This window comes from Balaenoptera borealis (genome assembly GCF_965194805.1).
Source record: "Balaenoptera borealis genome assembly, chromosome: 16".
NCBI classification, from domain to species: Eukaryota; Metazoa; Chordata; class Mammalia; order Artiodactyla; family Balaenopteridae; genus Balaenoptera; species Balaenoptera borealis.
Genome location: NC_138872.1, coordinates 81,089,887 through 81,103,319, shown reverse-complemented (window position 1 = coordinate 81,103,319; position 13,433 = coordinate 81,089,887). Strand labels below are relative to the sequence as shown.

General features: G+C 62.2%; 1 protein-coding gene across 4 annotated transcripts in view; it reads left to right on the top strand.

Moving 5' to 3' along the window:
• COL26A1 (collagen type XXVI alpha 1 chain) overlaps positions 1-12,804 on the top strand; it is a 176,371-nt gene extending 163,567 nt beyond the window's left edge. For 3 of the 4 annotated variants that reach the window (XM_082358782.1, XM_082358781.1, XM_082358784.1), the window contains exons 8-13: positions 1,323-1,406; positions 3,346-3,398; positions 7,205-7,240; positions 8,403-8,450; positions 10,328-10,412; positions 11,167-12,804. In XM_082358782.1, the coding sequence (XP_082214908.1) occupies positions 1,323-1,406; positions 3,346-3,398; positions 7,205-7,240; positions 8,403-8,450; positions 10,328-10,412; positions 11,167-11,327 (467 nt within the window). In that variant the 3' untranslated portion in view covers positions 11,328-12,804. The remainder of the gene's footprint in view (positions 1-1,322; positions 1,407-3,345; positions 3,399-7,204; positions 7,241-8,402; positions 8,451-10,327; positions 10,413-11,166) is intronic. The other variant, XM_082358783.1, reaches the window with a different exon arrangement.
• Positions 12,805-13,433: the final 629 nt, after the last annotated feature.

Sequence of the window (13,433 nt, the reverse complement as noted above, 5' to 3'; positions counted from 1 at the left end):
GGCATCGTTTTGGTTAAGGGCCCTGGGGAGTGGAAAGGGTTTTAAGAAGCAGGACTGACTTGAAATTCTGAATGGGTGACATCCCAGGGACCGCTTTGTCAGCTGTCGGAGAAACCCAAGCCCCCTCCGCCCCGCGGCAGCATAGCCCTCCCTCGAGCGTTAAGACCTGCGCCTGAATCACAGTGTCCCTCTCTGAGCCTCAGTTTCCCCATCCGTAGAGGAGGGGTGGTAATACATCCTGATGGAGTTGCTCTGGGGGTGAAAAAACACAGCCCCCAGCCATGAGGGTGGGGCTCATTCCCAAGGGGACTGAGGGGCCTGCGCTGCCCTCAGTGGGTACAGGGGCCGAAGAAAGTGTTAACTCCCTGACGACCCAACCTCCTCACCCTCACGGTGGGCTCAGTGGTGCCCCCTAGTGGGGAGAATGGATGATGCGTGTAAAGTGCCTCGGGCGTCTAAGGGCTCAGCAGCCGGCATCCCTGGGCCAGGAGAGCTGCAGCCTGCCCTGGCCTGGGCGCGATGCCCTGCATCTGGCACTGCCCGCCTGCCGCATCTAGTGCTGGGAGCCCTCCCCAGACAGGACCCTCCTTCCCCAGCCCTGGGGTCCCCGAGGGAGGGCAGCTTTCCTGGAAGACCCAGGTGTGAATGTTTGGGGACAGTGGGGGTGCCCCAGTGGGGGCAGCTGGCTGGCCAGGACTGAGCACCTGTAGGAGGCCACCCGCCGTGAGGCCTGTGGAAGGCTCTCCAGGCTTCCATGAGTGGAGGGAGAGACAGAGGCAACCACCCCCATCCAGACGTTTCCAAGCCTGGCTGTCTGGTCCTGGCTCTGAGAATAGGGCAGGGTGAAGTCACACGGGGCTCCCCCTGGAGAGACCCAGGCCATTAGACAGACTCCACCCGGCTCTGGGGCCCTGATGGAGGCAGCCCAGGGCCCTGCAGCTCAGAGGGGTGGGCAGGGAGGGCTTCCTGGAGGAGGCCCCACAGGAGTGAGCTAGTCAGGTACGTCAGGATGGGTGTGTGGGGTGGACCCTGGAAGAACGTCCAGCCTGGGTGGTAAGCAAGGTGGGGCCAGAGTCAAGGGCCTGGAGTGTTCAGGAAGGAGTTTGCGCTTTAAATGGAGCCCACGGGGCTTCCCCTGCCCTCTGACTTGGCCTCTGTGTGCTCCTCTGAGTCGTGGGAGCAATGGCAACTGCTCACCAGGGCTGCAGTGAGGCCCAGTGGGGCCGGGCATGCCCGTCCTGGCTCCGGGGGATCTCAGCTCTAGCCCCCCAGCCCCGCCAGCCCTGCCCCCCAGGTCACGGGCCGCTCTGCCCTTCCCGCAGATGCAGACGCGCAGCTGGCCTCTGCCGCCGTGGACACGGTGCTGGCGGGCGTCCCAGGGCCCCGGGGCCCCCCCGGCCCTCCAGGTGAGCACAGAGGGCCACAGCACAGGCTGGTCTCCACTGGTAACCCCTCCTGGGCTTGGCCTGGACCAAGGGGCCTTGAGGGGGCCAGTTGGGGGTCATGGCCTTGGCAGGGCATTGGATCTGCTCCAGCCAGCAGTGGCTTGAGGTGGGGCCTCTTGTTCCTGGGCGGCAGCTCCCCTGGGACTGGCCACAGTGTTTCTGCCAGAACAAGCCCTGACACCCACATGATGCAGCCCCGGGCTGCCCTCGTGTGAGCCAGAGCAGGGATTCTCTGGGTATGGGGAGGCAGGGTCCGCACGGGCGGTGTGAGGGCCACGCGGGAGACCCAGGGAGCTGGTGGGGCAGGTGCCCAGAAGCGACGGGAGGCCCTGGGCCTGCAGGCAGAGAGCTGGGCCCTGGGGGAGCGGACGGGATGGGGCCCTCGCTGGGGGAGGAGGGGAGTGTGGGGAGGGGACGGGATGGGACCCTCGCTGGGGGAGGAGGGGAGTGTGGGGAGGGGACAGGATGGGACCCTCGCTGGGGGAGGAGGGGAGTGTGGGGAGAGGATGGGATGGGACCCTCACTGGGGGAGGAGGGGAGTGTGGGGCGGGGCTGGCACCCAGGTGTGTGGAAGTCTCCTCTGACAGGTTCTACCTGTGAATGAACGAGCAACGGAGACCCTGGGGGCCAGCGGGTGGGGCACCTCTTGATTAGGGCTCCAGACCCAGGCACTCATTCTCTGTCATTCATTCACTCTCTCATGAATTCAGGAAATATTCACCAAGCACTGTTCAGCTGGGCAGTGTTCTAAGCTCCTGGGATACTTAAATAAACAAAACAAAGATTCCTGTCCTCATGGTACTTACATTCTAGTGGAGAAGGCGAACAGTACCCAAATACTATCAGTGAATCCCATAGGGTCTGAGAAAGCAGGGCTGGTCGAGCAGCTGGGCCAGGGTGGCCCCATTTAAAAGGTAGTATTTGGGAGTGAGCTGGGAGGGTGTTTGTCTTTTAGCTAGATTGAGTGCAGATCGTCACCCCACCAGGGGTACACTTTCCTGCGGGTCCTCCCTAAGCATGCCGGGGGCACACTGGTACAGCCTAGCAGCCCAAGAGGCACAGACCTGTGCCGGCCACTGGGGACGGAGGCCTCCCTCTTCCAAGCATTCGGGAAGTTCAGTCAGGAACACCACTCCCTACACTGCACCCATCAGGCCTGGCCTGACCCTCTGGGCACTCCCTGGCCCATGGGGGGGACAGGCATGCAAACCGACAGTGGCCAGAGGTAGCGGCTGGTCTGTGTCAGGGCTTTGCCTAGAGAATAGGCGGGGTAGGTTCCTGGAAGACTTCCTGGAGGAGGTGATGCTTAGCCTGAGACTAGTAGCAAAGAGTTTTCTGGGGTGTGGAGGGGTTGGAGAAGCTCCAGGAGGAAGCAACAGCATCGGCAAAGGCACGGATGCAGAGGAACTTTCCAGAAGGGGGTATCTGACTGATGAAGGTGGAGGAGGCTGGGCTGAGAGGGACCTATTTGAAAGGTCACTCTGGGGGGCTGCGTGGAGGGCAGATGGTCAGGCAGCAGTTGTAGTAACCCAGGCAAGAAGGATGGCCTCAGAGGGGTCAGGTCTGAGGTCCCAAGGAGGGAGAGACTCGAGATTTGCCGGGGGACTAGCCGGCTGGGGAGGGGCTGCGGGATGGCCCCGTGGATGGGGCTCTGGTTGTGGTGTCAGGGCTGCAGGGAGAGTGGGTGGAGGTGGGCTCTCCGCTCTGGCGGTGGGCAGGGGAGGCCAAGGGAGCGGGTGCCCCCCTCCCCCACCATTCGTTCACCACACCTTCCTTTGCTGCCCATGGAGACAGACCCAGGACAGGGGCTGGGGTGGGAGGGTGGAAAGGTCCTCTCCAGAGCTGATGGGGGCAGCGGGCTTCTCTGGCCCCAGGTGACCATCTGTGACTCTGCTGGCAGGTCCCCCTGGACCACACGGTCCCCCTGGACCCCCAGGTGCACCAGGATCCCAGGTAAGGTCTTTCGCATTTCTGGCAAGGGAGGGGGCATTGTCTCCCCAGGGAAGGAGGAGCCAGGCTTCTTACCAGCACAGTTGCTCAGGAAGGAGCCAGCCCACCTGGCCGGTCCCCACCTGGGTCCACTCAGGCCCCAGGGGAAGGCAGGCGTGGGGTCCTGGTTTTGTTAGCAGCAGCGACCCTTTGCTGCCCACTCTGCCTATGCCAGGGAGATGCTAACATGGTTCCTGGTACATAAATGAGCTGAGACCCAGGTGCCACCCGAGGTCGTCTGGAGGGTGTGGTGGAGCTGGGCCAGGATCACAGAAGGTCCACCCCAGCCCGTGGCCCCTCCTCGAGGAGAATTGCCTGTGAGGGGGGCACCCTGACGCCTGACTGTGCGGCCCGGAACCCCAGCTGGCTCTGCCTCCCAGCTGTGTGACCTTGGGCAGAAAGGCAGCCTCTCTGGACTCTGGCTTCCTCAGCTGCTAAGACGGGGTGTACAGGGCCTCCCTGGTGGATTGTCACAGGGAGTGAAAGAGAAATAAATTGCCAGGGGGATGTGCCTTGTGCTGCAGGGGCCCAGGGGCCTGGGGGGGAGGTCACATGGAGGAGGGGGCAGTCCTGGACGTGGAGGCAGCAAGGGTGGCGTCTGGGGATGTCTGCATGGAGCTTCCTGCAGCCCCTCCCCTGGGCCTCGTCCAGACCAAGGGCTCTGAGGTCCCTGGAACTCAGGTCCTGGTGGGGTGGAGTGGCTGAGAGGTGCCCCCCCTCCCACTGCAAGGGAGGTGGATCCAGGTCTTGGCCCTGTGGGTGCTGGGACCTCAGGAGTCCCACACATTCATTCATCCCTTTAGTCATTTGACAAATATTCCCCAGACACAGGGAGGGCACCAGCCACGCCAGCCGAGGACACAGCCGGAGCCTGGGGCCAGAGGCCAGCCCTCTAGAGCACATGTTCTAGACGTCAAAGAACCAGTGTCCCACGGCTCCTGATCACTCTCTGTCGTCCCCCGTGTGTTTTCACACCAGGAGGATGTGGCGTGGAGGAGAAGGGCCAGTGGGGTGCACGGCGTAGGGCAGAGCCAGGGCGGATGTGGTACAGACCAGGCCGGCAGGCGGGGCCTGGGGGTGGGGGGTGGCTGCAGGGGGGGCAGGAGGCCCTCAGACCTGATCTGCTCCTGAGTCAGGTGGGGTGGCCAGGTTAGCCAGGGGTCGGGGCCCCCCAGAGCACCCTCCTGGCCCCTCAGGCTCCCAGCCACAGGCCCCAGAGAGAAGGGGTGGGGGCGGGCGAGAGAGAATGACAGTGACAGTGACGGGACTGCGGTGATGGTCGGAGAGGCCCCGGGAACTGTAGGAGGTTGGCAGGGGGCGTCTGGCCGAGCTCCACACGCCAGGAGCCCTGTGCCAGCAACGCGGTCTCTCCTGGTTCTCCGGTGCTGGGGGCTCCCTCCTCCCTTCAGGCTGGGCCTGCTCAGCCCCGACAAAAGGGCAGGAAGAGGGGGAGGAGGGCGTGTGAAAGGCCGACAGATGCTCTCACGGAAAGGGCTGGGGGCAGTGGGGCTCCTCCAGTGGCCCAAGCGCACAGCGACAGGGCAGGTCAGCGGTGCGAAGGGATCCCATCATTCTATCCCAGCAGCGATGGGGCAGTGGAGGCTCAGAGAGACTCTGTCACCTGCCAGAGTCACACAGCAGGACAGCAGAGTGCCAGTGGGTGCTTTGGGGTGGTTGATCCTGCCGGCTGGTTGATTTTTAGGGTCTTCCAGGCCCTTGCGGGCGGGGCTGCCTTGGGTGGCTGTGGAGACCGTGCCCACAGCAGCCTTGTGGGGACCCAGGACCTGCAAGATTCCAAGGAGGTTCAAGGGGACCAAGTCAGAGCTGCTCGTCTAGCCCCGCTCGAGACGGTGTGACCGGGCATCAGCATGGGGCATCTTCAGGCTGGTGGCATCTTGGCCCCTTTCCTCCTTGCAGTGGTCCTTCCTTAAACCTGAGGGTCTGTAGCCAGGGCTGGGATGCCAGGGGCACCAGGCAGTGCCCGGCCTGTCCCTGGCTCCCCAGGGCCACTGAACAGGTGTCGAAGAGCCCCCTTCCAGGACCCACTGCCAGGACCCACCCAGGCCCCTACACTGCAGGGATGGAGCTGGGTTCCAAGGCTCCATTGTCCCAGTATTGACAATGTCAGAATGGCCACCAGATGGGCTGGACCGTGGCTTCATTGTGGATGGTGGGGCCAGTCTGATGACCCAGTCTCCGTCTCCATCCTTGCCAAGGAGTCGAGGCCTCTGAGAATTGGCGGTTTGTGGGGAGGGATGTCTCCTAAACAGGGGTCAAAGAAGAGCGAGAAGGGACAATAACAGGGGACCACGTGGTCCCGACTTTCTCCTGAGTGGGACGGACAGCCCTGGGTTTGAAGCCTGGTTCTGCCAATTTCCAGCTGGGTGACCCTGAACAAGTCCCTGAGCCCCTGGGCCTCAGTTTCTCCATCTGTGAAATGAGGATAAAAATCCCTTCTGGGTAGGTTCATTGTGAGAAATAATGGGGAAAACAGGTGGAGAATGCCAGGCTCTTCGGAGACCCTTAATGAATGCTATTCATTAACTACGTATGTCCTGGGGCCTCAATTGCATCAGACACTGTACTGGGCACAAGAACAAGGAAGTGGGGATCCCTGCCCTCCGCTAGCCGATAGTCTAGTGCAGGAGGCAGACGTGATAGAGAGTAACTGGGAAAGGACCTATGGTGACAGGAGGGGGTGACAGATAGGAGGAGGGGACATTCTGACTGAGACCCGTGGATCGGGAAGGAGCAGTCCTGCAGAGATGCCAGGAGCGTTCCAGGTAGAGGGGAGAGCAGGTGCAGAGGTCTTGAAGCAGGGAAACGCGGGGCGCATACTGAGCGGAGGAGAGTGTGGGGTGAGATGAGGGGGGGAAGTGGGCAGGGCCTTACCTGCAGGGCTGATGTGTGGATTTGGGTCACAGTGGAAAGGGGACTCATCGAGGTTCAGGGAGGGAGAGTCCGTGACCTGATTTACAGCTTTCCAAGGCCCCTCTGGCTATTGCGGGAGGGATGGAAGGCGGGGGAGGCGGCGGTGGAGCAGGGAGACCAGGGAGGAGGCCACAGCAGCACAGAGGAAATGGCAAAGTGAACAGACATACTTAGAAAGTGAACCTGACAGGTCTGGCTGATGGAATAAATTTGGTGAGGGAGGGAAACGGAAGGTTAACTCCAAGGTGTGTGTGGGAGCAGCCGCGGGACCGCAGAGCCATTTCCCTTTCCGAGAGGAGAGACTGCAGGGTGGGGGCGGGTCTGGGGGGGAACCAGGAGTTCCACTTTGGAGAAGTCGAGGGGGAGCGCCTCCTGGCTGGCCGGGTGAGGGTGCTGGAGGACGGCTGGATGCACAGGTCTGGGGCCCCGGGGAGCCTTCCGGCTGGGCATCAGCGCTGATGGGGTGTCCACGCAGGCACCCTCACGATCACCATTGCTGTCACTCGTTGTCTGAGGGCCCCTCTCTCGCGTGCTGGGGGGATGTGTGCTTTGCCATCCGGTCCCCTTCTCCGAGTGATAACCGTACTTGGCATTGCCCCATTTCACAGGTGAGGAGATGGAGGGCTCAGCTGAGGCCCAGGGTCATACACAGGCCAGTAGCGGGGGCGTCAGGACCAGGGAGGCCCCCAGCTGTGGCCTTCGTGTTTCCTCTACGCCATCCTCTTCCCCCCATTCATTTTTCAGATTTCCAGAGCCCAGTGCAGGGGGAGGGCCAGCGGAGGACTGAGAGGCTGTCAAGGACAGGCAAAGCCTAATCTGCTTTGTTTGATTTTCTGCAGGGCCTGGCTGGAGAGCGGGGCGTGACAGGGCCGCCTGTAAGTGTGGGACCGTGTGGATGGGCCACCCCCAGGACGATGGGCTCTGGTGCAGTCCCAGGGTACCAGGTGGGCGGGCATCTGCCCCAGGCGGCCTGGCTGAGTTCAGCCCCCCAGCCTCCCCAGGCATGGCCAGATCCAGCCCAGCCAGGATGGGGCGGGGGGAGAGAAATGGGCAACCTGGGTGCAGTGCCAGCTGCCCAAGTTGAGAAGGGGTGACTTTGGGAGGTGGGAGCCCCCTCACTGAACGTATGAAGTAGGACTGAAATAACCTCCTGTTGCGAGGCTTGGATGAGAGTCCGGAGGTCCCTTCCAGGGAGCCCAGGCCCCTGGGTTAATGTGCTGTGTGACCTGCAGAGTCCCTTGCCTTCTCTGAACCTTCTAGGAATAGAGACATAGACAGCTGACCTCTAATTCCCCTCTTGGAAATAAGAATTCATGAGTCTCAGCCCCTATCTCCAGGGCCAAGGAGGTGGGTACCTCCTTCGTGCCCAAGTCTTATGTCAGGGGCATGGGGCTGGGGGGTAAGGGGTGGATCTTTGCTGAGCATATTCTATGTGGAAACCCTCTTCATCCACAGAGTGTTTAAGCTGCACAGTGACCCCATGAGACAGTGCTTTATTTTCCCTATTTGCCAGAACTGGCAGCTAAGGCTCAGAGAGGTTAAGCAACTTGCCCAAGGTCACACAGCTAGGCAACGGTAGAGCCAAGATTTAAACCCAGGAGTGTTAGCCTCCAAAGCCATGCCTTCTCCAAGCTTATTATTGAGATTGATTTATTTAATCCTCCTAATAGCTCTATGAGGCTATTATTAGCTCCATTTTGGAGATGGGAAAATCGAGGCACAGAGAGGTAAAGTAACTTGCTCAAGGTCACACAGGAGTAAGTGACCACCTAGGTGTTATTGTGAGGCTGATGTTACTGGCCCCATTTTAGAGTCAGGGAAGCAGAGGCCTGAGATGCAGGGGACTTGATCCCTGGAAGGGCCAACACCTGAGCTCGTGGGGTTCCAAACCTGACTCCTCCCTCCCTAAAAACAGAATTAAGCCCCTAAAATCAACCCTGTACCAAGCTGTGCAGGGGTGCCCAGGGAGAGAAGCTGGAGAGGGTGGAGAAACGCCCCACCCCGCACCCATCATTGACTACATGACTTTCTTCCCAGGGCGAGCCTGGCGGGAAGGGGGAAGAGGAGGAGAAAGCTACCGCCGAGGTAACTGTGCCCCTGGGCCCGTGCTTCCCTCCTGCCCCTTGGCTGTGTCTCAGCAGGAGAGCGGGTACCCAACAGAGCTGGACTGCCACCATCGGCCCTGAGCTGGGCATCAGTCACGGGGTGAATGGGGCCCCAGCCCAGCGGGGGAGACAGCTGAGTGAATAGCGACTGCAGCACAGGGTGAAGTTGGCTGCAATGGGGTAGCACAGATGGGGTGACTGGCCTGGGGCCTGAGTTGGGGGGAGACCCTGCCAGAGAGGGCCAGAGGAACCACGGACCTGCAGAAAAGACCTTTCTTTTAAGGAGGCTTCAAGCCGTGGGGTCCCTCTCCAGGGACAGGACTCTCCCATGACAGCACCTGGCACACGGGTGTGCCCAAGGTCGCGGTGGTGGACTGAAGGATACGTGGGCATGTGGATGTGGGAGAGGACGAGGAAAGAGTGAGGTTGGGAGCACACAGGGGCTAGGGCAAGATGGGACAGGGAGGGGGCACAGATGGAGTGCCAGCATGGCTGTGGGGAACCATGCCTTCCGGGACCAGGAGAGGAGGCTGCGGACCAGGGTGATGGATAAAGGGGGCGGAGGCAGTAGGGCCAGCAGGGGAGGTCTTGCAAGCTGAGAATGAGTCCCGTGGGAGTGTCAGGGCTCAGCGGGCTGGCCAGCTCAGCGGGCACACAGTGCCCCTTAACTGAGTGAGCTGAGGGAGGCTCTAAGCCGGGGGTGGGGGTATCTGCAGAGGTGGGAGGTGGGCGTTGGAGGCGGACAGCTGCGGGAGGCGGGCTGGGCTGGAGGGGTGAAGCTGGGACCAGGGGACCTTCCGGAGGTCCTTGTGGGACTGGAGAAGGGGGAAAAGGCTGGAATCAGGGCAGCTGTACTGGGCACAGGAGGCAGTGGGAGGAAGATGTGGATGCGGGGGTCACTTGTGATGGGAGACAGAGAGGATACCCACGACTTCCCCCGCCCCATCTCATCGGCGTGCATCCTGTGGCCCAGGGACCGAGGCTTAGCCGGGTCCTGACAGAGGGGGCCTGGACCCCCTGCTCCTCGCTGGAACACCCCCATCCCAGACACCACCCACAGCCCGGCTTCTCACGGCCTATGGTGGGAAGACCTCTCTCTTGTAACTCAGTAGCATGCTTTTGGTTTTCTTTTGTTTTAAGCTCAATTAATCTGAATGTCATGACAGAGCTGTCATGTTCTACCAGCCAAAGATGCCTGTTTGCTGCTGACTCCAGGGCGGGGCCTTGTCTCTCCACCATCACTTTTTATTTCAAAGTGGCCTTGTCACCTGTCTTCTCAATTAATCAGCTCATTCACGTGTCTCGACACACGAGGTCCTTCGCCCGTGTGTAGGCTGGGTCCCAGAAATGCAGACGTGCCATCATCGCGTCCTCCTGCTGGCATTCCAGAAGCCGTGGCTCTTCCCTCTCTTTTTCTCGCCCGGGTGACACTGTGGAAATCTCTCGGCTGGGCAGTGCCAGGAAGGAAACAAGAAAAGCACCCCCAACCCGTGGGCCCGTACTAGGTGCTCTGCCCACAGCAGAGTCTTTTCTGGAAAGAAGGGCACACAGAGGAAGCAGCAGGCAGCCATGGGAGCAGGACGAGCCCAGGCTGGAGGCAGACGGGTCTGGGTGTGAAGCCCCGGTCGGCCATTTCCAGGCTGTGTGGCCACAGGACTCTGGTTACCCTCTCTGTGCGTCAAGTTCCGTGTCTGTGAATAGTAATTCGAACCCCAGCCCTGGCGCCAGGATGCCCACCCTATGATGGCTGTTGTACTGATGTTGATGACAGGAGGGAAGTGGCGGGCGTGGGGAGGGCTGGGACAGTACACTGAAGCAGGATGGCCCTGACCTTGGCTGCTTCCTCCCCCCCCCCAGGGCGAGGGGGTGCAGCAGCTGCGGGAGGCGCTGAAGATCCTGGCTGAGAGGGTCCTCATCCTGGAGCACATGATTGGGATCCATGGTGCGTAGTGACCAGGACCTGGGGACAGGCAGGCCCACAGGTGGCCGCTGAGTCCGAATCTACCTCTGCTCCGCCTCCCTGCTGCCCTCATGCTGCTGCCTCTGGTGCCTGCTCTCCCTGCCCCAGCGGCCTCTCACCTGGCTGCCAGTCTGGCCCTGTCCCACCCCTGCTCAAGGACCCTCAGGGGCTCCCTGCTGCCCGTGACCGACATCCAGGTCCCAAGTCCCTCCCCAGCATAGCCTGGTGTCCAGTGACACAGAGCCATCATCCGGTTACCCCAGGCCCTTTCCCACCTCTGCACCTTTGCTCAGGCTGGTCCCTCAGCCTCCTGAGCACCAGCTCCCGCTTCAGGACCTGCGCCAGGATCTCTTCCTCCCTGAAGCCGCCTTCCTGTCTCCCCACCGTGCTCTGCTGAGCCTTCAGTTCCCTGTGGGGTGGGGTTTCCATGTCTCTCCCTGGCACTTCTGCAGGGCCTGGAGCCCGGCCCTGGTTAGCAGTTGTTGAAGAATGGATGAATGAGTGAATTGGTGAATGAATAGATGAGCAATTGGGAGAATGAATGAAATGAGCACGTGGATGAGTGGATGAATGAATGAATGAGTAAGTGAATGGATGCGTGACGAGTAGAAGCCAGCTGCTGCTTTGTCGTGTCCTCACCGGGCACAGAGCTTCCGTTGCTGGCGGGGCTGGAAGTGAAGGTGCTTTGCTTGCTCCCAAGGCCCTGCGCAAGCCCACCCTCCTGCTCTCCTTCCAGATCCCCTGGCCTCCCCTGATGGGGGCTCCGGCCAGGACGCCGCTCTGAGAGCCAACCTCAAGATGAAGCGTGGTGGCCCCCCCGCCGATGGCTCCCTGGCTGCCCTGCTTGGCCCCGACCCTGGGCAGAGGAGCGCTGGCCGGGCCAGCGGCGGGAAGTGAGAGGCCAGCGCTCCAGGACAAGCCCCGGCTCCGCCAGAGACCCAGCCCCGGGGCCTGTGCTGCCACTGGCACCTGAGGACACCCCAAGTGGGACCGGGCTCCAGGCCTGGACGATCGTCAGGGACACTGGCTCCTGGGGGCTGGGGGCCTTGGGGACAGATGGCAGCTCCAGGGGCAGGGGCCAGAGGCCAGAGCCCTGCCCTGGTCCCTTCCCTCCTCACCCGCACTCCCTGCTGGAGACGGGGTCTGGTGGGCCGCGTGGGCTGTGAGAATAGTCATAATACTCATCTTTTACTAGGTCGCTGCATCGTTTGGGCCTGTCCGAGGAGCTTCCCTACATTGTCTCATTTAACCCTTAGGAGGTAGGCTTGTTACCCCGACTTTACACGGGGGATGGAGGCTTGCAGAGGGTAACTCACCTGCCCAAGGCCCCAGGACCATGGATGGCTGGGGCAGGGTTTGACCCCATGTTCTCTCTACCCTGCTGGCTTCCCCTCTTCACGGGGAAACTCAGGGCGGGTGTCGGGCCGGGTGGCTCCTGAGGCTCCAGCTGGGAAGGAGGGCAGGGCCCTGCCCAGCACGAGACAGCGGGGGCCCTGGGCCTCCTTCCTCAACTCCCCTCCCTGGGCTCGGGGTCTGCCCCGTGGGTTGGGGAGCAGCTTGGCCTGTAGCTGCTCTCGGAGGCCAGGGAGACCTTGACTAAACCCATAATAGTCACGTGGACTTGGAGACCGTGAGAGAGGAGCGTTGGGGTGCAAAGACCCTCAGACCAAATTGGCATTGCCCACCGCTGCATCCCAATCTCTCTGACCCCACCCACCCTGCCAGGGCCTCCCACCGCTGAGCTGGGAGGAGGGAGGGTTTATGCAAATGTGCACCCTCCAGGGGCCATCCCTGCAGCCCTGCCCTCTCCCAGGCTCTCTGGGAAGCTGCAGGGTTGGCCACTTCTGCGTTACACGGCAAGTCCTATGTCCCAAGGAGGAGGAGGGATTGCTGCCTGATTCCCAGGCCCTGCTGGGGAGAGATGCTCCCTCCCTCGGCGCTGTGGTCCCAGCCAGGCTCCGCAGCGGGCACCCAGGTCCCCGGTGCCCCAGAGCAGCTCTCAAGGCCACAGCGCTCGAGGCCTCTCCGGTGTCGGGTCCCCTGTGCCCTGGACTGGCCCTGGTGCTCCTCTCTCGCTGTCTCAGCGATGGCTGCAAACTCAGACATTCACAGGTGCTGGCACCGCCCCAGGTGCGTCTCCCCTCGTGGCAGGAGCGACTCGTCCCCACCGCCCTTGGTGCGCCTGGGAGGCTGTGGCCTGGTCCCTCTGGGCCCTGGTAACCTCTCCCTGCCCTTGAGGCCTCGACTGCCCGCCTTGAGGCAGGGCTGGCCGTGTGGGAGCCAAGACGTGGCTTCCTGCAGGCCTGTCTTCACGGAGGGGCGGTCAGAGGCGGCGGGAAGCCTGTAACCCTCTGACAATAAAGGCGCTCTCCCCTGTGCTGTGCTCTGGTGTCCTGTGGCGGCGGCCACTGGGGAGGCCGGCTGTGCCGGGTCAGCTTCGGCCAGGCCCAGCCCCGGGGGTGTCCGACGGGAGCCCCCGGGAGCCAAGGCGACCACAAGGCCCTGAGGCAGGGGGGCCTGGCTCTGCCCGCCGGGAGCCCCCATGTCGGGGCTGGGAGAGCGAGGGGAGCCCCTCAGAGGCTCCCCACCCTCTACCCAGCAGCGCTGCATCTGGGCTGGGCCTGGGCCCAGCTCTGCTAGACGGAGCGTGAAGTGGGGAGGGCTCAGGGCTCTGGGCAGAGGGACCCCTACCCACCATGCTCCTGCCCCGCGCCTGGGGTCCTGGACATTTTCGTCCACTTGGGGGCCCAGCGTCTCGGACCTTCCCCTGAGCCCTCAGCTGAGGTGGGGGACTGGCTGAATGCCACCCAGGGCTTCCTGCAGGCCGTGTCCAGCCGGAGCTCACCCTTGCTGGGACCACCCCACCGCACATGAGGGGACCCAGGGGAGCTCTGCTCTGATGGCAGCCCCCTTCCCGTTGCAAGACCCTGTGTTCCCAGCTGGAAACTTCGGGCTTGGTGACCCCTGCCCCTGGCCCCACATTGTCTCCCTAGAATATCCTCG